General features: G+C 46.0%; 1 protein-coding gene across 3 annotated transcripts; it reads left to right on the top strand.

Moving 5' to 3' along the window:
* Positions 1-8,637: 8,637 nt before the first annotated feature.
* AHSP (alpha hemoglobin stabilizing protein) lies at positions 8,638-9,790 on the top strand. Of its 3 annotated transcripts, none has more exons than XM_025370724.1 (3): positions 8,638-8,934; positions 9,108-9,186; positions 9,444-9,790. In XM_025370724.1, the coding sequence occupies exons 2-3, from the start codon at positions 9,112-9,114 to the stop codon at positions 9,675-9,677; spliced, it is 309 nt and encodes a 102-aa protein (XP_025226509.1). In that variant the 5' UTR covers positions 8,638-8,934; positions 9,108-9,111; the 3' UTR covers positions 9,678-9,790. The 3 variants fall into 3 exon arrangements, with proteins under 3 accessions (XP_025226509.1, XP_025226510.1, XP_025226511.1); XM_025370725.1 differs by having other exon boundaries at positions 8,824-8,934; positions 9,112-9,186; XM_025370726.1 differs by lacking the exon at positions 8,638-8,934 and adding an exon at positions 8,949-8,986.
* The last annotated feature ends 13,604 nt before the right edge of the window (positions 9,791-23,394 follow it).

Genomic DNA, 23,394 nt, shown 5'->3' with positions numbered 1-23,394 from the left:
CTGTTACTCCCTAAATTCTTTAAATGAGCAATCATTGAATTATAAATAGAGAAATGGGATCACACAAGTAACCTGAGAAGGATTTGTCAACAGATTACAGTGCCAGGAAGAATGTGAGGTTCAACATTGACAAAATAGAGACATCTGTGTAATTCAATACAAGTTGATACGCACATGTAGATTGCATATATACGTAAGTGTGTGTGTGTGTGTGTGTGTGTGTGTGTTTGGAATATATGTTTTATCAAAATGTAACTCAATAGAGATAGACTCTAAACTGAACAATATTCATAGAAGAAACAAAGATATTTAATAAGGAATTTCCCCCCACACACAAGCACCAAGTTTATGTAGTTGAGAGGGAAATTCTACCGATAAAGTAATCAATAAATCAATTCTAGTTAAACTACTCAAGAGTTATAGAGAAGTAAATATTTCCTAAAATAGCTTTTAGGAAGAGTATATAAAGGTGATACCAGAACCTTGCCTAGATTTAGCCATATAGAATACTGTAGACAAATAGGACATACACTTTTTCCTTTTTTTGAGGCGGAGTTTTGCTCTTGTTGCCCAGGCTGGAGTACAATGGCACGATCCCGGCTCACCGCAACCTCTGCCTCCCGGGTTCGAGTGATTCTCCTGCCTCAGCCTCCCGAGTAGCTGGGATTACAGGCATGTGCCACCACGCCCAGCTAATTTTATACTTTTATTACAGATGGTGTTTATCCATGTTGGTCAGGTTGGTCTTGAACTCTCGACCTCAGGTGATCTGCCCCCTCAGCCTCCCAAAGTGCTGGGATTACAGGCATGAACCACCGTGCCTAGTAACATATACATTTAAGAGTAAAATATTAAGTATTAGAAACTATTGCATCAGTATATTAATGCATAATCAATCGCCCTTTATGTTATAAAAGGAAGTATGATTCAATATTAAGAAATTCATTAATGAAATTAATCACATTAATAGAATAAATGAGAATGTCATGTGACTATGGTCATCAATGCAAAAAAATTGGCAGAATTCTACAGAAAATTATGTCTAATAAATTTAGTAAGAAATTGGTGTAAAAGATTTCTGAAAAACATGAAAATAGACGTATACGAATGAAAAAAAATGACACCAAATGTTTGGGTAGGAAAGTTCAACAATATTGAGAAGTCAATAATCTATAAATAAATCTATATCTTCAGTTTGACCCAAATATAATATCATGTACTTGAGTTCTGAAGATTTAAAAAATATATTGCTATGAAAAGTAAACAAAAAAATCCATGAACAATTTGAAATGAAAAAAAAAAGAGTGACTTCCCCTGTCATATATTATTAAAACATGGGGACCCAGCACGGTGGCTCACGTCTGTAATTCCAGCACTTTGGGAGGCTAAGGCAAGCAGATCACCTGAGGTCAAGAGTTTGAGACCACCCTGACCAACATGGTGAAACCCTGTCTCTACCAAAAATACAAAAACTAGCCGGGTCGCGGCGGGCACCTGTAATCCCAGCTACTCAGAAGGCTGAGGCAGGAGAATCGCTTGCACCCGGGAGGCAGAGGTTGCAGTGAGCCGAGATCACGCCACTGCCATCCAGCCTGGGTGACAAAGCAAGACTCCATAGGAAAAAAAAATTATTTTTATAAACATTTTATAAATATTTATAAATAAAACAAAATAAAGAAAACATGGGAATTAAAACAGTGTACTGTGGATTCATGAATAGAAATAGAAATGAGTGGAATACACATTTTAAAATAGAATAAAATGTGTGAAACTATTTTACAATTTTAATTACAATAAGACGGCAGGGACAAAAGTAGAAATGTCGATTTGGGGTGTCTCATTGGAGACCACAGCCCATAAATATGTAGCTGAGCCTTTGTCTCCGCACATGTTTTGTTGCCACAGAGATAGTGTCCTTCATTCTCACAATGTTCATTTTTGTTGCCACAGAGATAGTGTCCTTCATTCTCACAGTGTTCATAGTAGCCAGCCACGTCCAATGAGGAGGGTTTAGGTGCACAGAACGGTCTTCTAAATACTAGTCTACATCTTTTTCCACCACAAAATTTTTATCAAGTCAATTTTAAAAGTTTTGGTTGATTAAAGAAACCTTTTTAAGGCCTGGTGCAGTGGCTCATGCCTGTAATCCCAGCACTTTGGGAGGCCAAGGTGGGTGAATCTCTTGAGGTCAGGAGCTGGAGACCAGCCTGGCCAACATGGTGAAACCCCATCTCTACTAAAAATACTAAAATTAGCTGGGCATGGTGGCAGGTGCCTGTAATCCCAGATACTTAGAAAGCTGAGGCAGGAGAATTGCTTGAACCTGGGAGGTGGAGGTCGCCATGAGCTGAGATTGCATCAGTGCGCTCCAGCCTGAGTGACAGAGCGAGACTATGTCTCAAAACAAACAAGCACAAACCTTTTAAGTATATAAACATCAGTTTCAAAATTCTGGTTGGCAAAACAACTGTGTTAAGTTCACAAAGTATAGGGGAAGTTCTAATGAAGTGTCAGAGCCAGAGTTACTCCCAGAGCGAGCTGTCCTGTCCTCAGGATGCTACAGTCTTTCTAAGCTACATAGGTCACACATGGGGCTGACCTTCCAAACATGCAGTTGTCACTTTGTAAGCGAAATAGGGGACCTTCAACTCCGCTTCTCTGGTTGGAAAGAAGGTGTCTCATAGGTCCTATTTTCCATACTAGATGTTAAATACAGTTGCTATAAGAAGGTCAGTTTCAAATGATTTGCAAAGCACATTTACAAACTCTTCAACCTCATGAGCATGCCCCTGAATACTACAAATAAGAGGGGTGGGGAATCACTTTGAAATCAAAGCGGGTGAGGCCTTTCTTTTCAGTGACCAAACAGGGTCCCTTGTACAATTCACAGATCCAGCTGCCAGCCCAGCCTACACCTTAACTGGCTCCTGTGGGAACCCCAGCTTAGTTTGCCCCCCATACCCCCAAATACTCCAGCCTGGATGCTGTCTCCAGGATCCACCCTTGTGGGGTATCCTACTGAGATCCCCCTCACCAGAGCCCAGAAAGAGCCAAGTCAAGCTCAGTCCACAGTGGCTGCTCACCCCGGATGATCTGTCTGCTCTGCCGTCAGTTACACCACTGCTGTCTACTCTCAACCAAGTCCACAACAAGAGACGTTGGTGGCACATGCCCGATTATGCCTTTGGTAACAATCCCCCTGCATCTCACCTGTCTCCAGCTCCCCACATCCCTTGAAGCTTGGTTTCCTTGATTAGGATAAGGGTTTTCAGTGTGGCAGGGGCTCCTGATAGCCGCAGAATGGCATCTATGAGGCCAAACCACGTCTGAATTGACACTCCACGTTATCTAACCTTTTCACTCTCCTCTGCTCTGCAGTGTGGGGTGGAGTTCCCCAAAGCAGAAGCAGTAGTGAGAATTCCGCTGTCTCCTAGTAATCCAGGTATTTCAGAGACCCCTGCAGTCAGCGCACCATGGTCCTGAGATGAGCAGGAAGAACCCTTCCAGTGGGTGTGCTGTCCTGGGAAGTTTTAGAGAATCAAATTCCAGATCTTTGAAGTCCATACTCACTCATTCTCAAAATCAACTAGACCCAGAAACTGTGTCCAGGGGAATCCCCGCTCCCAGACCCTTCTCACGCTTCCTTCCTTCTCCCGCTTGCCAACCTCACCTGCCTGACTTACAAGGGGCATCGTCCCAGACCACCAGAATGGGGACCCTTCAACAATTCCCTCAATTCTATGCCTCCAGCTGATCAGAGGATTTATTTCCAATACAATTGGAATTTCTGTTTCATAACTATTTATTAAAATTTGAAACATTCACTTTGGCAAACTGCATTTTACTAAATATGTGTCTATATATGTTTATATATATATATATATAAAAATAAATTTCCTCTTGAATATGTATGTCAGAGCTATCCATCCATGTATCTATACAGAGAGAGAGTGAGACAGAGAGACCAACAGAAAGACACAACGAATGAGAGAAGTTGCAAGTAAGTAGAATGAGACTGAACAAAATACTCACAAGCATGAAAGCATGTGAGTTATCTTAGGATCAACTTAAGTGGGGGTAGTGGAATAGAAATACAAGTTCGAGAAGTAAAAGGAGTGTTGTGAAACTCCCAGCTGCTAAGGAAGAACTTGTTTGGTTTTGAAAAAAATATATAGTGGTCAGGGCCAAATCACCACTCCATTAACATTGTGTTGGACACATTCACAAGAGTGATGTGCGGTTTGTTTAAATGTGTTTGGATCCTGTCACAGTTAAAAGCCTTTGCTATGATTTAAATGTATGAGGCAAAAATAAATGTCTACAAAACTTGTGTGGGAGTGTACACAAAGATTCTTTAGAGGGATGGGATGAAAGAATTTGAAGACCATTAAAGGAAAGATTATCTGAAAGTCTAATCCCTAGCTGACATTACTTTTCCTCCTGAAACATACAATGGGGTTGCCCAGGCCTTGTCTCCATTTGTTCTATTTACCAGTAGGAAAATAAGACTCGGTTCTCATCATAATTGTAGCAGTCATGACGTACATGCCCTCAAGGAAGTGCCACAGGATGTTTTAGGCTCCAGGAGCCATTTCCGGGATGTTTCTTTCCAAAGAAAATGTTCATGTCATGAATTTTGTTCTATGAACATACTTTGAACATACAGGTCTACCTTTAAATAATGGGCCAGATGACCCCAGTTTTTCTAGGAGTGCAGTCTTCTGTTAGGGTAGATGTCCTTTCTACTGTGGAGAATTGCATTTTGAGATCCTATGAGTCTGAGCATGTTTGTAAGGGGCTGCCGCTGTCTATTATTAGGGTGGCCTCTTTAGCTTTGGCTCTATACCACGTGGCTTGAAGATTTTCCTTGAATTTGACCTGAGGCCCCTGACCCCACCCACATTGCTGGGGAGGAGGGGCCCGTTCTGGACTCTGGCAGCTGTAACTCTTGACCCCTAGTCTTGCTTGCAGTGGCAAAGGAGAGGCAGAAGTGGGAGGTGCACACTAAGCCACTCTGGGCATCCTTCCTGGGTGGGCTGGGTTCCCCCAGGGCCTGCTCTCGCCTACCCAGGAGTACAGCTGATCTCGGCTGGGTCTCCCTCAGCACCCTCAGGATGCGTGCGGCAGGTATCTGCGAGTCCCCAGGAGACTCTGGTTCCTGGCCAATCTCACTGCCCCCTGCCCCAGCACTGGGACCCTCATGTGGCTGCAGGTGTGGCTGGTAGTGCCAAGGGAGCCTCAAACTTAAATTCCCAAACTTCAATTCCCCTACCCATAACTCATACCTTCAGCCCCCTCCACTTTCTGAGCTAAGCTCCAATCAGTGAAAACAAAGTCAAGTGGGAGTCAGGGACAGGAAAGTGTCCCGGGGGTGGGGCAAAAGAGGGGAAAGGGACAAGTCTCTCCCAAATGGATCCAGAGCAAGCTCCTCCCTCTTGCTAGTAGCCACACTGCCCAGATGCTGACCTTCAGATGTGCAAGGCCCCTGTCTCCTCCCCAGCCCTGGGACACTCTGGTGGCTGCAGGTCCTGATTGCTGTGCCAGTCACAGCAGGAACAGGTCCCCAAAACGTCACATCTCCAGGAAATAAGACCAAGGTTCCACCTAACCAGTTCAGCTCTCACCTCCCTCCCAAAACGTTCACAGCGGAAACGACGTAACACGAAATCTACAACCTTTTGGCCCTGACTCTAACCTGGTACCGCCACGAGCAAGTGAGGCTTTTGTGTTGACTGAGAGTGGAATTTGTGTCATCAATTCCAATCAGATTTCTGGAGGAGGCTCTTCTTTCCCTGATGGTTGAGGTCTTCATTGCAGTCCTCTCAGTGGAAGGAGAGGCCTTCCTGGAAGTCCAAACAGTTCCCTTTTCCTCCGTGGGCTAATTTCTTGTTCAGCTGAAGCAGAGCCTGCCTCGATGAGGGAGTTCCTATCAGGTTTCTTAATTTAAGAGACCTCACCAGCTGTGAATTCCTCTGTAAATCAGCGGTGCTTTATTTTTCTGTTGCAGAATGAGTTTGTGATCCTGGTTTTCTACAATTCTTTAGCAAATGTGTTTTTGTAACCTCACATTCAACCCTTCCTTCATTGACTCATCTAGCATGCTCGGAGGAAATCAGTTTCCCCTGCTATTCTCAAGACACTGGGTTGAGGGAAGAGACTTCAATTCTTCATATCTCACTAATGTTACCCTGAAATTCATTATAGTCCAGGGAGTTGTTTAGTTCCAACTGTGCCAGGAAATGTTGAGGAATGAACAAAATTAGAAGTTTTTTCTTTTCTTTTTTTAAGAGATGGAGTCTCACTATGTTGTCCAGGCTGGTCTTGAACCCCCAGGCTCAAACGATCTTCCCGTCTCTGCCTCTTACAGGCATGAGCCGCTGTGCGTGGCTTCAATGCTAGATGTGTTCATGGCAGCACGGCCTTCTAAGGCATCTGAGGGAGCACCATCTCCTCTGAGTTTCCTGGAGTGTACCAGAGGCCTTCATGAAACTTTTCCTTAATGAGTTTTGAAAGGGCATTGGAATCTTGATCTTTCCCACCTGGTAACGAATTATTTTTAAAGAAATATTTAAGAAACGTTATTTAGAAGTGAAAGGATGCAGGAGAGAGTCGGCCTGGTGTGATGTGAGAAAGACTGGACCTGATGGTCACTGCTGGCTTTCAAGCTGGAAAGGGACCAGGAGTGAAAGAACGTGGGTTCTTCTATAGACTAGAAGAGGAAAGAAAAAGAACTCTTTTCCAGAGACTCCAAGGGGAACACAACCTAGAGGACAACTTAATTTTAGCCTAGTGAGTCTCATTTTAGATTTCTGACCTCTAAGTCTGTAAGATAATAAATTTATTTATTTATTTAGAGGCAAGGTCTCACTCTGTCGCCCAGGCTGGAGCTCAGTGGCATGATCTTGGCTCACTGAAGCCTCTGCCTCCTGGGTTCAGGCGATTCTCCTGCCTCAGCCTCCCTAGTAGCTGGGATTACAGGTGCATGCCACCATGTCTGGCTAATTTTTGTATTTTTAGTAGAGATGGGGTTTCGCCATGTTGGCTAGGATGGTCTCGAACTCCTGACCTCAAGTGATCCGCCTGCCTTGACCTCCCAAAGTGCTGGGATCACAGATGTGAGCCACCGTGTCTGGCTGGTAACACATACTTTCCACCCTATATAAATGAAAACATGTTCACATGGAAACCTGTACACAAATGTTTATAGCAACTCTATTCACACTTGCCCCAAAGTGCAAACAATCTAGATGTCCTTCCGTGGCTGAATGAACAAACTACAGTGCGTCCATACAATGCACTGTGTGCACTGACACTTGCAATAACTTGGATGGAGTTCAAGAACATCATGCTGACCAAAAAACGCCAGCCTCAAAGGTTACAGACTGTATGATTCCATTTATATGACATCCTGAAAAAGACTTAACTGTAGTGATGAACAGATAAGTGGTTGCCAGAAGTTATGGGTGAGGGGAGGGGTGGCTACAAAAGGGTAACATGAAGGAGTGGTTTTTGGGTGATGGAAACATTCTGTATCTTAACCGCGGTTGTAAGCCGGATGCAGTGGCTCACACCTGTAATCCCAGCACTTTGGGAAGTGGGTGGATCACTTGAGGTCAGGAGTTCGAGACTAGCCTGGCCAACATGGTGAAACCCCATCTCTACTAAAATACAAAAATTAGCTAGGCGTGGTAATGCACGCCTGTAATCCCAGCTACTTGGGAGGCTGAGGCAGGAGAATCGCCTGAACCTGGGAGGTAAAGTTTGCAGTGAGCCGAGATCGTGTCACTACACTCCAGCCTGGGCCACAGAGGGAGACTCCCTCTCAAAAAAAAAAAAAAAAAAATTTAATAAATTGTACACCAAAAGGAAGTCAGTTTTGCTGTATATTGATTTTAAAATGCTACAACCAAAAAGGCAAATCAACAAAGCTTTATGAGTGTATAGGTACCTATGAATGTTGGGTTTTGAATGGAAAAAAAAAGTGACAGGAAATATACCATGTTTAATGCTGGTTACTTTGGAGGGGGCAAAAATGATCGTTTTTCAGTGGATGTTTTTGTATTGTTTTAATTATTTAAATTAGCATATAGTGATTTTGAAATTTGAGAAACATCTACTGAAAATGGAAAATGCCAGGAAAAATATTTAAAAAGAAGAAAAAGAGTATTTCTGCTTTATTGGGTACCTGTTGACGGGGTAGTGAAGATGACAAATGCATCTCCTTCGTCTTGTTGGAGTGCTGTGGCGTGATCTTGGCTCACTGCAACCTTTGCCTCCTGGGTTCAAGCGATTCTCGTGCCTCAGACTCCCAAGCAGCTGAAACTACAGGCACCCACCACCACGCCCGGCTATTCATCTCCATTCTTGTGGAGTGCAGCGTGGTGGAGTTCGGTCTGCATGCTTACAGATGGCTTATCTGCAAAATGTGTCTAAAAAGAAATTTTATAGGATAAATATTTTATACGTTTGAAACAGTGCTTGGCGCAAATGAATAGATGTAATGCAAGCTGCTATTAATACATCATCTCTGAATTGGGAGAATAATTGCCATCACATCGTTGTGAATACACAAAAGCCTCTGTCATGTAATAGGGCTCAGTAAATGTCAATTTCCATAGCTTTTCAAGCCTGGATACTAAATATGGGGCCAAGGGCAACGACATGTCCCTGGTTTGACTCTTGCATTCTTGGTTTCCTGGGTTTCCTCATTTATCTTTTTTTTTTTTTGGCCTTGTTATCTTTCTACCTTCAGGGAAGCCTCTCCCTTCTTCTCCTCCCCAGAATGACCTATCACCCTCCTTCAGGACCTAGATGCAGGGCGTTTCTATCTTAAGCTGACATTTGACTCACTGCCTACATCTATAGCTTGGCACAGAGCGATTCACGCACCCTCAAGAGTGTGGGTGAGACATATACACCCTGTTAGACCTGAAGGTGAGCCCAACCTGGGAAAATCGTGACCTCAGAACAGAGCAGGATGTGAAAGGTTTTGGAAAGGAGGTGGCCCTGCAGGGCGGGAAGAATTTTTAAGGGGCGGGAGCAGATTGGGGGAAATACCCAGTGAGGAGGGAAACGGATATGTCAATTCTACCCTTTTCTCTACCCAGGCAGATGGCTCTTCTTAAGGCCAATAAGGATCTCATTTCTGCAGGACGGCAGGAGTTCAGTGTTCTGCTGAATCAGCAGGTGAGTTCAGGCTTTCGTTTCAGAGGACTGGCCTGGAGACTGGGGGGTGCTGGGGAAGTGGAGGATGAGGGCAGAAAACAGAGGATAACTGGAGCTGATGAAGTAATGGTGGAATTGTTGGAAACAATGAGAGACACGGGATACAATGCAGAGGAAGGAGGATGTGAGAGCTGGTGCCGTGGCACTATTCTGGGTATTCCTGAATCCCACTGCTGACCACATTCTCCCTCGCCAACTGCCTCTCCGCAACTCCCCAGGTCTTCAATGATCCTCTCATCTCTGAAGAAGACATGGTGACTGTGGTGGAGGACTGGATGAACTTCTACATCAACTATTACAGGCAGCAGGTGACAGGGGAGCCCCAAGAACGAGACAGGGCTCTGCAGGAGTTTCGGCAAGAGCTGAACACTCTGGCCAACCCTTTCCTGGCCAAGTACAGGGACTTCCTGAAGTCTCATGAGCTCTGGAGTCACCCACCGCCCTCCTCCTAGCCCAGGGACCCAGCCCCTCCTCTCTGAGAAACTCTGACCTTCATGTCCTTAGGCTGTGCTCCCGCCACTCTACACTGACACCTCAATAAAGACCAGTGCTGGTTTTGTTGGACCTCCTGGCTTCTCTTTCATGGTCTGACCTGACATGTGGAGGCAGTCGGTCCCTCTCCTTCCGCCCTCCTTCTTAGATATGCTCTTGGAAGCTTAATTCCTTAGAGCAGAGGTTAGCAGCCTTGAGTGAACACTGGGCAGGGATTCTAAACTAAAACAGGCTGAATGAGGGCCAGGAAGGCGGGACTAGAGAGAGTGCGGAGGCGCGGGGGAGGGGGTGGCAGAAACAAGAAAGGGGGATAGAAGCCCTCCAGATGTTGTCCTGTGACCTGCTCGTCGAGGAGGAAACTGCTGGAAGTCTCCCAGTCTTGTTCATCCTGCGCCAGGTCCACCGCCTCCACTTTTCAATCCCCTGTCCTTAGCTCCAGCTCAAACAACATTCTAGGATCTTCGGACTCTGACTACCGCAGAATACCTCCCCGGAGGCCCGAGCATCGTAGGAATTTAGAGTTGTAAGGGATCTTGAGAACCCTTCAGCGCGCCACTTAGGTTTCAAGCCGGGGAGCCCCTTCCCTTTGGCTCCAACATCCCTGGGCGCAGATGCCAGGATTGGGAAGCAGAGGAGCCCGCCTTTCCCCCGCCCCAAGCTTCTCAGGTCAATTCCCGGTCTAGGCTCCCTTTCTCCCAGACCTCCAGACTCGAAGCCTCTATTTTAGGGCTCTGGGCGGAACCAGGGCCCGGCCAGACTCAAGACCGTTTTAAAAACGAAATGAAGCTGTTAGACCCGCGTGGCAGTCTCCAGGAAAAGCCTCCAGGCGCAGAGGGGAGGGCGCTCAGGAAGGGTGCGCGGTGCGGGGGCGCGCGGGGGGACGGGGTTCCCGGGGTGCGGAGCCGGGCCCGGGGTGCGCGGAGGGGTGCCGGGGCGGGGCGGGGCTGGATGGGGGTTGGGGGTACCGGGGGCGGGGAGCGGGGGCGCGCGGGGCGGGGGCGCGGCTAGGAGGCGCCGCACACCAATCAGAGGCGGCTCAGGGTGCGCGCGGGGAGCTGGAAGGCGCCGCCGTGGACGTTTTCCGTGTTCTCTCTAACGCGGGAAAAGTTTGGGTCCCAGAGGGATTGCTCCTAGTGTCAACCTCCAGCAAGTTTTCTTCTAGGACTTGTGAACCGACTGTTGTTTTTTGGGTCTCTGCAGCCTGGATCAGGGTGGAAAGGGAACCAGCTCAGGGTCCCCAGCGGTGCTTCCAACCCTAGGGTGTGGTCGGCCGTAGACCCAGCTTGGGGGAGTGGCGCCTCCCAGGGAAGCAGGCGGCGATCACCTCTGGGGTGGGGTCGGTGGTCCAGGCAGAGGCTGGGGCCTTCCACGGCACCCCTCAGGAAATCTCAGTCCGTGAATGGGGACCGGGGCCTGAGGCGGCAGTAGTCGGCAGCCTCACCTTTGCAAGAGAAACCTGGCCTGGTGTGCGTGGGTGGAAGACGGTGACTGGGGGACGCTAGGAGAGCACACAGCACAACGCTCCGGTGCCTTATGCAGAATGGCGAAGTGTTTGCATGTAACCCATGCACATCCTCTCGTGTACTTCACATCATGGCTGAATTCCTTATAATACCGACTACAACGTCAATGCTATGTAAATAGTGGTTACACTGTATTATTTAGGGAGTAAGGACAATAAAAAAAAGCCTGTTCGGTACAGAGGCAACCATCCATTTTTCTCCCCAAATATTTACCATCCTTGGTTGGTTGGATCTACAGATGCGGAACCCACAGATACGGAGCGACCACTGTATTTGTCTTTCAGCTTAGCTGTAAAGAATGTCAGAAGCCACTTTGGCTCAATTCATGAAGATGAACTTTCCATACCTTTATAACTATCCAGCTATGGGAGCTGCTGAGCTAACCACTTCTCAGGTGCTCAAAGGAAAATGACCAATTACAGGTAAAAGGTAGAAAAGATTATCACTGGGAAGTTCCAACATTCTAAGCTTGTGCAATTGAGAAGCTGCAAAAAATATTTTTAAGACAGAAAAATCTGTTACCTGCACTTTCTGCTCTCACATTACTATCAACGAAGTGTTGTAAATCTACAAGAAGTAAAACTGAGAATATTTTGATTTTTCAGAGATGGTAATCTGAACCTGATGGTTCATAATAATAAAAATAAAATTACTAACGCAGTGAGTGCCCCAAATCCATTACTGTTCCTGAAGGAAAATAAATTAGAATTAGCAAGAATAACCTTCCTTTGCTGTGGTAGCAGTATCTGAATTAATACTAGAAATAATATTGTAAATAAATGGTAAAGCATTATAGCCATAACCCTGCCCTTATCCTGACACTGATATTGAACCTGACCTAGAGCTGACCCTGAACTTGGGCTTCACCTGTAGCCTCACCTTGCTCCTGATCATAATGGACACCTTGCCTTCACAATGACCCTGACTCTGACACTGACATTGCCTCTCATTCTCATTCTTATATTGATCCTGATGCTGAATTGGACCCTAAACTTTACCTGATCCTAACTTTCACCCTGTCTCTGACCCTCAACCTGAATCCTACCGTGACCCTTACCCTGAACTTGACCTTCACTGACCCTTCCCTAAGCATGATGTTGACTCTGACCCTCACTATGACCCTGACCCTTGATCCTCAACTTGACCTAGACAGTGATAATAATTATGACTCTTTTTTTTTTTTTTTTTTTTTTAAGAGGCAGGGTCTTGCTCTGTCACCCAGGCTGTAGTGCAGTGGTGCCAGCATGGCTCACAGCAGCTTTGACCTCCAGAGCTCAAGTGATCCTCCCACCTCAGCTTCCCGAGTAGCTGGGACCACAGGTGCATGCCATCATGCCTGGCTATTTTCTTTTTTTGTATTTTTTGTAGAGATGGGGGTCTCACTATGTTGTCCAGGCTGGTCTTGAACCCCTGGCCTCAAGCAAGATTCCCACCTTAGCCTCCCAAAGCACTGGGAATACAGATGTGAGGCACTGCACCTGGCCTTAAACCATGACTCTTGACCCTGAAGCATATACTCTCACCTTGACTCTGACCTTGCTCTCGTTCTGACACCACCCCTTCCTCCACACCTGAGCCTTACCCTGGTGCTCACTCTCACCTTGCACCTGACTATGACACCAGACCCTGATCCTACTGTCACTTACACACCCTATCTCGTTCTCACCCTGACCCTGATTCTGTACTTGACCCTGACCCTCATTTTTGCCTTCAATTTTAGCCTCACCCTTAATCCCGACCCGAACATTGAAGCTAACCCTACAGTGGCACTCAACTTGACCCTCCCCTGGCCTGGAATCTTAATGTCACCATGACCCTCATCATGACCATAAATCTGACCCTTGCCTGACCCTGACTCTGCTGCTTACTTTCCACTGACCCTAACTTGACCCTTATGGTCTCCCTGATCCTGACCTCCCCCTGACTCTACAAGAACCCTTATCCATACCTTCACCATGTCCTTGAACCTACTGTGAATCTGAAACTTATGCTGAACCTGACCTACACACTCAGCCTGACCCCAGCACTAAGTCTTTCTCACTCTGTGATAAACTCTGACCCTGAAACTGACTCTGACCCTCGCCCTGACCCTGGCTTTGAATGTTTGCCTCACACTCCTCATCCTCACTCTGACACTGACCCCCACTCTGATCCTCATGATGACTCTCAGCTGGACTTTGACCCTGGAACATGACCCTTACCCTCATCAAGACCCAGCAATTTGCTCACACCTGTAGTCCCAGCACTTTGGAAGGCTGAGTTGAGAGGATCACTTGAGGCCAGGCGTTCAAGACCAGCCTGGGCAACATAACAAGACACCCAACCCCCATCTGTACAACAAAATACTCACATTGCATTACAAATGTCTGCTACATCATTGTAGTAAATTCTTTCTTTTTACTCCAGTTAGTAGCTGCAATGTGGTCTTATGATAAAACTCTGTGCCCCAGTTCTGACCACTGGAACAAGCTGGACACATCTGGCTTCTGTTTTTTTTTTTTTTGAGACGGAGTCTTGCTCTGTCATCTAGGCTGGAGTGCAGTGGTGTGATCTCGGCTCACTGCAGCCTCTGCCTCCCAGGTTCAAGCGATTCTCCTGCCTCAGCATCCCAAGTAGCTAGGATTAACAGGCACCCGCCACCACACCCGGCTAATTTTTGTATTTTTAGTAGAGAAAGAGTTTCACAATGTTGGCCAGGCTGGTCTCAAACTCTTGACCTTAGGTGATCTGCCTGCCTCAGCCTCCCAAAGTGTTGGGATTACAGGCGTGAGCCACCAAGCCCAGCCACTTCTGGCTTCTTACCAGGGCTGCAATTTGGTGAGACAAAGGAGGAGTTAGTGGGAAATTTAAGGAAGCCCTCTCTCTCAGGCTCGTGAAAGTGCAGGGTCAGCTCCTGAGAGGGGGGCCTCCTTAAATGTTGTACCCTGGATGCCCCACTTGCCTCTAGGGCCTGCTTCTGGCTGCTTCTAAAGGGTTTTGCCCTCTGGATATTTTTCAGTCCTCCTGCAAATGCAGATGGGTGGCCCATGCCCACTAGTGTTCCGGGCACATCCCAACACGTCCAGGTCCTCTTAGAATGCACTGGAATCCCCGATACATTTGATGCATTTATATATTAATAATGCAGCAGCTCATGCCTGTAATTCCAGTACACTGGGAGGCCAAGGCGGGAGGATCACTTGAGTCCAAAAGTCCTAAAAGACCAGCCTGGGCAACACAGGGAAACCCTGTCTCTACAAAAAATACAAAAATTAGCCAGGCGTGGTGGTGTGTGCCTGTGGTCCCAGCAACGTGGGAGGCTGAGGTGGGAGGATCACTTGAACCCAGGAGTATTTTTTTTTTTTTTGATGGAGTCTTGCTCTGTTGCCCAGGCTGGAGTGCAGTGGTGCAATCTCAGTTCACTGCAGCCTCTGCCTCCCAGGCTCAAGTGATTCTCCTGCCTCAGCCTCCCAAGTAGCTGGGACTGCAGGTGTGTACCACCATGCTGGGCTAACTAGTCCAGGAGTTCTAAGATACCAGCCTAGACGACACAGGGAAACCCCGTCTCTACAAAAAATACAAAAATTGGCTGGGTGCAGTGGCTCACACCTGTAATCCCAGCACTTTGAGAGGCCTAGGCAGGCAGATCACAAGTTCAGGAGATCGAGATCATCCTGGTCAACTTAGTGAAACCCTGTCTCTAGTTAAAAATATATATGAAAAAAAATTAGCTGGGTGTGGTGGCGTGCACCTGTAGTCCCAGCTACTCTGGAGGCTGAGGCAGGAGAATTGCTTGAACCTGGGAGGTGGAGGTTGTGGTGAGCAGTGATCCCACCACTGCACTCCAGCCTGGGAAACAGAGCGAGACTCTGGCTCAAAAAAAAAAAAAAAATCTATCTATCTATCTACCTATATCTATATAGATATAGGTAGATAGATAGATATAGGTAGATAGATAGATATATAGAGATATATAGATATATAGAGATATATAGAGACATAGATATATAGTTATATAGATGATATATAGATATATAGATGATACATAGACATATAGATACATAGATATATAGAGATAGATATAGATATATACATATCTCAAGGTAGGTAATCTAGCTTCTGTAAGCCTCAGTTTCCTATTTTTGTATGTGTGAGGGAATAAACTACTTGATCTTTCTATAGCAAATGTCATGTTTTTGTGAAAGGTTTTCTGAAGGTAGATGAACCAAATTAAAGATTCTACAGATGTCAGAGGCCCATTTGTCCATGAGCATCCCCTCTCCCAACCTTGCAAATTACTGTATCGATTGGATTTTCCATTTAAAACTTCTATTGTAACCTCTAGAGTTTGTGTACTCATGATAATTACATTTTTCATGAATATTGTTTTTTTACACTTTCTTCCTTCTTACAACTTAAGAGTTTTTGCTGATACCATAAACAAAACAAATCAAACAGAAGGAGTGTCACATAATGGAGTTAGTGCCCCAAATTAAAATATAAAAGACTTTAGTGTATAAATTAGACTGGGCGCAGTGGCTCACGCCTTAATCCCAGCACTTTGGGAGGCCGAGGCAGGTGGATCATCTGAGGTCAGGAGTTCAAGACCAGCCTGGCTAACATGGTGAAACCCTGTCTCTATTAAAAAAAAAAATACAATAAATTAGCTGGGCATGGTGGCAGGTGCCTGTAATCCCAGCTACTTGGGAGGCTGAGGCAGGATAATCGCTTGAACCTTGGAGGTGGAGGTTGCAGTGAGCTGAGATTGTGTCATTGCACTCCAGGCTGGGCAACAAGAGTGAAACTCCATCTCAAAAAAATCCCCAAAAACAAACAAAAAAGACTTTAGTGTACAAATTGAGTTGACTATAATGACTGTATATTTTTTGTTGACACATTATTCATCACAAATGTTTTGGGACAGATGTGCTTGAATTTTCAATCTTAAGGGTGCACAGTTTTGTAGTTACAAATTCTATTACTGCTATATTGTTTCTAACACCTTCTACAGAAGTGCAATGTCTTCATGCTGCTAAATAGCATTTACCTGCAAGTGGAGAAGGAATGAAAGCTCATAAAACTGCGATACAAAATTTGTCTTCAGCAATAGGTTTAATTTTATTTCTGTAGATTTGTGAACTTAGAAATTTATTGCTGGATATTTAATATATCAAAATAGCAGAACAAGGAGCTTGTATTAAGAAATGGATCAATAGCCGGGTGTGGTTGCTCTGCCTGTTATCCGAGCACTTTGAGAGAATGACACGGGCAGATCACCTGAGGTCAGGAGTTCAAGACCAGTCTGGCAAACATGGTGAAACCCCATCTCTACTAAAAATACAAAAATTAGCTGGGTGTATTGGTGGGCGTTTTTAATCCCAGCTACTCAGGAGACCAAGGCAGGAGAATCGCTGGAACCCCTGAGGTGGAGGTTGGAGAAGTGAGCTGAGATTGCACCACTGCACTGCAGCCTGGGTGAGCAAGCATTAGTCCACCTCAGCTTAGGGGTCTCAGAAAAAAAAAAAAAAAGAAAGAAAGAAAAGAAAGAAAGAAAAAGAAAAAGAAAAAAGAAAGAAATGTATGGGAAATTTGTGATTTTCCTGGGTCTTTTTTTCTTTTTCTTTTTTTTTAAGACAAACTGAAGAGGCAAACAATGAGAAGTAATGTGACTTCTCACACAGCTCAGTGAACATGGGATCTGCTCAGATGCTCTGATTTCTGAGCCCTCCACTCCCCACTCCTGTTAAGCTATTCTAATGCCAGGGTATGTTGGAATTTATTCATCAACAAAAACTGCTGAACAGTTCTAAACAAGGAAGTATCATGTTTAAAAAAAAAAAACAACGCTCTGGCTGCAGTAAGGAAACAGATTGTAGATGAAGATAGCATCAGGGAACCAGTAGAGAGGCTGCTGTGGTACCTCCAGAAGGTAGTGGGGTGATTTAGACAAGAGGAGTATAAATAATCACGTGACATTCTCTCCTGGAGCTCCCACCGCTATCTGCCTGAGTTCCACCAAAGAAGTAGAAATGTGACACTGATCGTTTACAGATCATGTTCCTTGAATTTACCTAAAACAAGGCAAAACCTCCAAATGTCTGTGTAGCTATCATTGGTAGGAACCATTCAAATGTCTGTGTAGCTATCATTGGTAGGAACCGTTCAAATGTCTGTGTAGCTATCATTGGTAGGAACCGTTCCAATGTCTGTGTAGCTATCATTGGTAGGAACCGTTCCAATGTCTGTGTAGCTATCATTGGTAGGAACCGTTCAAATGTCTGTGTAGCTGTCATTGGTAGGAACTGTCATACTCCAGAGCCAAAACACTGAGAGTGTGGACCTGCTTCTCTAGGGCTCTGTTTTACTTATAGGACTCATATTAATTTTTTTCCCAACAAAGCTTAAAAGTAAGTCCTGTGTGACATCATCCAGCCATGGAAATTCTGTTATTAAAATCTGAGCCTTGCCGGGCGTGGTAGCTCACACCTGTAATCCCAGCACTTTGGGAAGCCGAGGCATGTGGATCATTTGAGGTCAGGAGTTTGAGACCAGCCTGATCAACATGGTGAAACCCTGTCTCTACTAAAAATACAAAAATTAGCTGGGCATGGTGGCTCCTGTCTATAATCCCAGTTACTCAGCAGGCTGAGGCAAAAATAGCACTTGAGCATGGGAGGCAGAGGTTGCAGTGAGCCCAGAGTGAGGCTCCATCTCAATAATAATAATAATAGTATCTGAGCCTCAAAGTCTACTGGGAGGAGGACTTTGCTTCTCAGTGTCATTTTTCTAAAGGGAGCCGGGAGCCAAGTGTATGGCTTCCTTCCCTTGTCGCCCGCGGTCCTGAGCAGTTAGTGAGCCTGGCTGGGAGGGACTCAGGTGCCCACATCCTCTTCTAAACACGCCAGAAAGTCCATTAGAGTTCAGAATTATCACGTCATTTTCCATCACAAGATTTTTATCAAATCTATTTAAAAATTGTTGGTTTGATTTAAAAAAAAAAACAAAAAACAAAAAACAAAACCCTGTGAAGTCCAAAAACAAGAGTTTCAAAAATCTAGTTGGTAAAATACAACGACGTCAAGATTGCAATGGGTAGGCGAAGTCGCAGGATTTGAGAGCAGGACAAGCGCATTCCTGGGCTGCGGTCCTGTCCTTGGGCTGTGGCCTTTCCGGGCTTCTAAGGCTGCGCAAAGGCTGCTGTCCCAAGGCAAGGTGGGGGCTGCGGGGTCGCTTTGGGATCGAAGCGCGACCTCCCTAGGCTCCCTTTTCTGTTCCTAGATGTGAGTCCAATCCCCCCAGGAAGGTCGGGTTCAAAAGGTTTGCCAAAGCAAAGCTGCAAACTCATCCACCTCAGGAGCACACCCCTGAATAAGAAAAACAAGGGTATGGGCGGCGGCGCGGGTGGCGGGAGGGGGGTATCACTTTGAGAGCAAAGGAGCGAAGATGTGACGTTATGTGACAATTTAGGATGGTCTGTACAATTCACCAACCTCGATGCCTCCCGGCCGCCCTTTAACTGACCTGTGGGAACTCCAGCATGTCCCGGGCCGCGCCCCAGGGCGTCCCCAGAGCCCATCGCCCCAAAGTCCTGCATCCAGGACGCTGTCACCAGGCCCTGCCCCTCTGGGGAGTTTCCACTCTGCGACTCCCTGGCCAGAGCCCAGGAGCAGCCGGGCCCAGGCCGCGCCCCCGGCGCGTCCCCGCGGAGGTCATGAGGTCCCCACGGCCTGGGCCAGGTCACCGGACAGCCCCGGGTGCCCCAAGAGCTCCGGCAGCAGCTCAGCTGGGACCAGCCGCCCGCGGAGCCACGCCTCCCCCAGCCGCCCCCAAGTTCCCGCAGGAGGAACTGGCTACAGCGACCTCCCGACAGCAGCCGCCGGGCGCACAGGCGCCGCACAGATTGTGACGCGCCCAGGGTTCGCGCTGGCTCGGACCCGACCAGACACCGCTCCTCCACCGCCGCCCCGCAGGGACCTCGGCGCGCCGTCCTCCCTCCCTGGGTGCCCGGGGCTGCGCTTCCCGGGAGGGCCGCACACCGATGCAAATTGAGAAGGAGATTCCGATTCCGGAGCCTGAGCACACCTCTGGGGGTCATGGGAAGGTCACGCTGTGGACTGTGGTGATGGCTTCAACAGGTATTCAACTTCACACATTTTACACGTTGAATATATGCGGTTATTGATATTCCATTTTACCTCAATAAAGCTGCTTTAAAAAATTCTGTACATGTTGTTTAGCAGGCTTTGGGAAATAGAGGACTGTACATTTCTAGCCATTAGTATATTGGGTCAGAGGACAAGTCCATGTAAAATAGCTATGTATATTTCCAAATTACCACCTTAAGTGTTTGAGCTAATTTTTTTTTTTCTTTCTCCAGTAAGGAACCATGGTATCATTTTTTCTACTGACTGGCTCAAGGATATTAAGGTTTTTCTTTCTTTTTTTTTTTATTCGTTTAAAAAATTCTTTAATTAATGCTAACCTAGTAGGCAAAAAAGAAAAAAAAAGATGATCTATTTTTTTCCATGACTTTCATGGGAAGTGAAGGTGAACATCTTTCCATATCTGTGGTGTGGTTTCACATGACTGTCATTACAAATGATCACAAACTTGGTGGCTCAAAACATCATCAATTTATTATCTTACTGTCTGGGCAGATGGCTCACACCTGTAATCCCAGCACTTTGGGAGGCCGCAGCAGGCAGATCACCTGAGGCCAGGAGTTCAAGACCAGCCTGGCCAACATAGTGAAACCCTATCTCTACTAAAAATACAAAAATTAGCTAGGTGTGGTGGTGTGTGCCTGTAGTCCCAGCTACTCAGGAGGCAGAGGTGGGAAAGTTGCTTGAACTTGGGAGGCGGAGGTTGCAGTTAGCCGAGATCACACCAATGCACTCCAGCCTGGGCTACAGAGCAAGATCTTGTCTCAAAATAAATAAATGAACAAACAGATTTATGATCTTATGGACTTAGAAGTCAGAAATCTGAAATTAGACTCAGCAGGCTAAAATTAAGTTGTCCTCTAGGCTGTGTTCCCCTTGGAGTCTCTGGAAAAGAGTTCTTTTTCTTTCCTCTTCTAGTCTACAGAAGAACCCACATTCTTTCACTCCTGGTCCCTTTCCAGCTTGAAAGCCAGCAGTGACCACCAGGTCCAGTCTTTCTCACATCACACCAGGCCGACTCTCTCCTGCATCCTTTCACTTCTAAGGACCCTTGTGATTTTGCTGCACCTACCAGGATAGTCAAGGATGATCTCCTCGTCTCATGGTCAGCTGAATAGAACCATACTTTAGCCTGTAATCTTGACGTGGACAATTAACAAGAACTTGAAGTTGTGAAAACTTTTAATTAGAGGAATATTACTTACTTGGAAATTGAGGCTCACAAAGTTGCCAAACCACATGGCCAGTACATAGGTATATGGAGTGTCAATTCAGACATGGTTTGGCCTCATAGATGCCATTCTGCGACTATCAAGAGTCCCCGCCACACTGAAAACCCCTAATCCTGATAAAGGAAACCAAGCTTCAAGGAATGTGGGGAGCTGGAGACAGGTGAGATGCAGGGGGATTGTTACCAAAGGCATGATAGGGCATGGCCGCCCACGTCTCTTTGTAGGGTGGACTTGGTTGAGAGTAGACAGCAGTGGTGTAACTGACGGCAGAGCAGACAGATCACCCCGGGGTGAGCAGCCACTGTGGGCTGAGCTTGACTTGGCTCTTTCTGGGCTCTGGTGAAGGAAGTCTCAGTGGGACCTCCCACAAGGGTGGACCCTGGAGGCAGCGTCCAGGCTGGAGGATTTGGGGACACCCTGAGAACGAGACAGCAGCCTCAAAGCACACTCTAGGAGTAGTTACAGCTCTGACATTTTCTTGGAACTTCTCCTATACTTTGTGAACTTCACATAATTGCCTAACTGCTGGGGATAGGCCCCCAAATCTGTCCATAAACTGGCCCCAGAACTGATCATAAACAAAATCTCTGCAGCACTGTGACATGTTTATGATGGCCATGATGCCCATGCTGAAAGTTGTGGGTTTACCAGAATGAGAAGAAGGAACACCTGGCCCACCCAGGGCAGAAAACCGCTTAAAGGCGTTCTTAAACCACAAACAATGGCATGAGCCATCTGTGCCTTAAGGACATGCTCCTGCTGCAGATAACTAGCCAGAGCCCATCCCTTTGTTTCAGCCCATCCCTTTGTTTCCCATAAGGAATATTTTTAGTTAATCTATCATCTATAGAAACAATATTTATCACTGGTTTGCTGTCAATAAATATGTGAGTAAATCTCTGTTCAGGGCTCTCAGCTCGGAAGGCTGTGACTCCCCTGATTTCCCACTCCACATGCTATATTTCTGTGTGTGTATCTTTAATTCCTCTAGTGCTGCTGGGTTAGGGTCTTCCTGACCGAGCTGGTCTTGGCAAGCAGCACCCAATGTGGGGGCTTGAACCCAGGTTGAATGGTCACCGGAGCAAGGGCTGGAGAATGTGGAACTAAGCTGTAGGACACCTGAGTACTCTTAAGCAATCCCCGTGGTGAGTAAGAAGGGGAGCTTGGAAGCATCAGGGTAACAATGGAACAAGTGTGGGCTCTGGTTTGTTCCACCTTGGAACCTTTTCACACTCATGATGAGGAGGAAGGAAAGTGTAACAAATTAACAGAAGAGATGACAGAGCAGGTTTGTTTGCCAGCTAAAGCTAAAGCAGCAAAGGAGGGACAGGTTCATCCCTACCCTTCTGAACACCCTCATTATTTTGAAGAGAAAGAGTGGCCTGATCCTCCAGATCTTTCTTTTCCAGAGGACACTGGGTGAAAAGTAGTTGCCCTAGTGACTGTTAGAGCAGCATCTTGAGCGACTGCTCTCAGTTCTATTTAGGCAGGAATTCAGCAAGCTAGATGAGAGGGTGATTTGGAGGCTTTGCAGTTCCCTGTTAGAATACACCCCCCAGATCAACAGGGAAATATTATAGCTACATTTGAGCCTTTTCCTTTTTAATTCAGGAAATGGCATGAGGGGTCCGTCCTGGGCCCCATTCCAAACTGGGGCATTTCTGGCTCAGGCCATTCCCTAACCCCTGTACAATGTCTGTCACCTGCCACAGCTGGGAGTGCTGCAGTAGATTTATGCTGCACAAAAGCTGTGAGCCTTCTGCCTGGGGAACCCCCAAAAAAAGTTGCAACAGGGGTCTGTGGACCCTTGCCAGTAGGGACAATTGGATTACTTCTAGGCAGGTCTAGTTTAAATTTAAAAGGAGTGCAAGTACAAATAGGAGTCATTGATTCAGATTATAATGGGGAAATTCAAGTTGTTACATCTACTTCTGTTCCCTGGAAAGCAGAGCCAGGAGAGTTCATAGCACAGCCCCTGATTGTGTCATATGTAGAAATGGGGAAAAGTGAAATTAAATGAACAGGAGGATTTGGAAGCACAAATAAACAAGGCAAAGCAGCTTATTAGGTGAATCAAATTACTGATAAACATCCTACCTGTGAAATAACTATTCAGGGAAAGAAATGTAAAGGTTTGGTAGATACAGGAGCGGACACTTCAATCATTTCTCTGCAGCACTGGCCATCCGTGTGGCCAATTTAACTCACTAAATTTAACATAGTTGGATTTGGTAAAGCCCCTGAAGTATATCGAAGTAGTTATATTTTGCATTGTGAAGGGCCCGATGGACAACCTGGGACTATTCAACCAATTATAACTTCTGATCCTATAAATTTATGAGGGAGAGATTTATTACAACAATTGAGAGCACAAGTTCTAATTCCAGAGCAATTATACATCCCTCAAAGTCAATATATGATGCATGAAATGGGGTATGTCCCTGGTGTAGGACTAGTAAAAAATTTGCAAGGTTCAAAGGAACCGCTTCAAGTGGAAAGACAAAGTTCCCGCAAAGGTTTAGGATATCATTTTTGATGGTGGCCATTGTTAAGCTTCCAGAGCCTATACATTTAAAATGGTTAACAGATAAGCCAATTTGGATAGAACAATGGCCGCTAAGTAAAGAGAAACTGGAGGCTTTAGAGGACTTAGTTGCTGAACAATTAGAAAAAGGACACATAGCTCCAACATTTTCCCCTTGGAATTCTCCAGCTTTTGTAATTAAGGAAAAATCAGGTAGATGGAGAATGTTAACTGACTTAAGAGCCATTAATTCAGTT

The sequence above is a fragment of the Theropithecus gelada genome, chromosome 20, assembly GCF_003255815.1.
Source record: "Theropithecus gelada isolate Dixy chromosome 20, Tgel_1.0, whole genome shotgun sequence".
Lineage (NCBI taxonomy): Eukaryota > Metazoa > Chordata > Mammalia > Primates > Cercopithecidae > Theropithecus > Theropithecus gelada.
Note: the sequence above shows the minus strand (reverse complement) of the source record. Positions and strands in the feature narration are given on the sequence as shown.

Bases quoted from the DNA above. Each gene is read 5' to 3' on its own strand.
- AHSP (XM_025370724.1), top strand. From the start codon at position 9,112: ATGGCTCTTCTTAAGGCCAATAAGGATCTCATTTCTGCAGGACGGCAG. The intron at 9,187-9,443 runs GTGAGTTCAGGC...GCAACTCCCCAG, and splicing joins GTGTTCTGCTGAATCAGCAG to GTCTTCAATGATCCTCTCAT.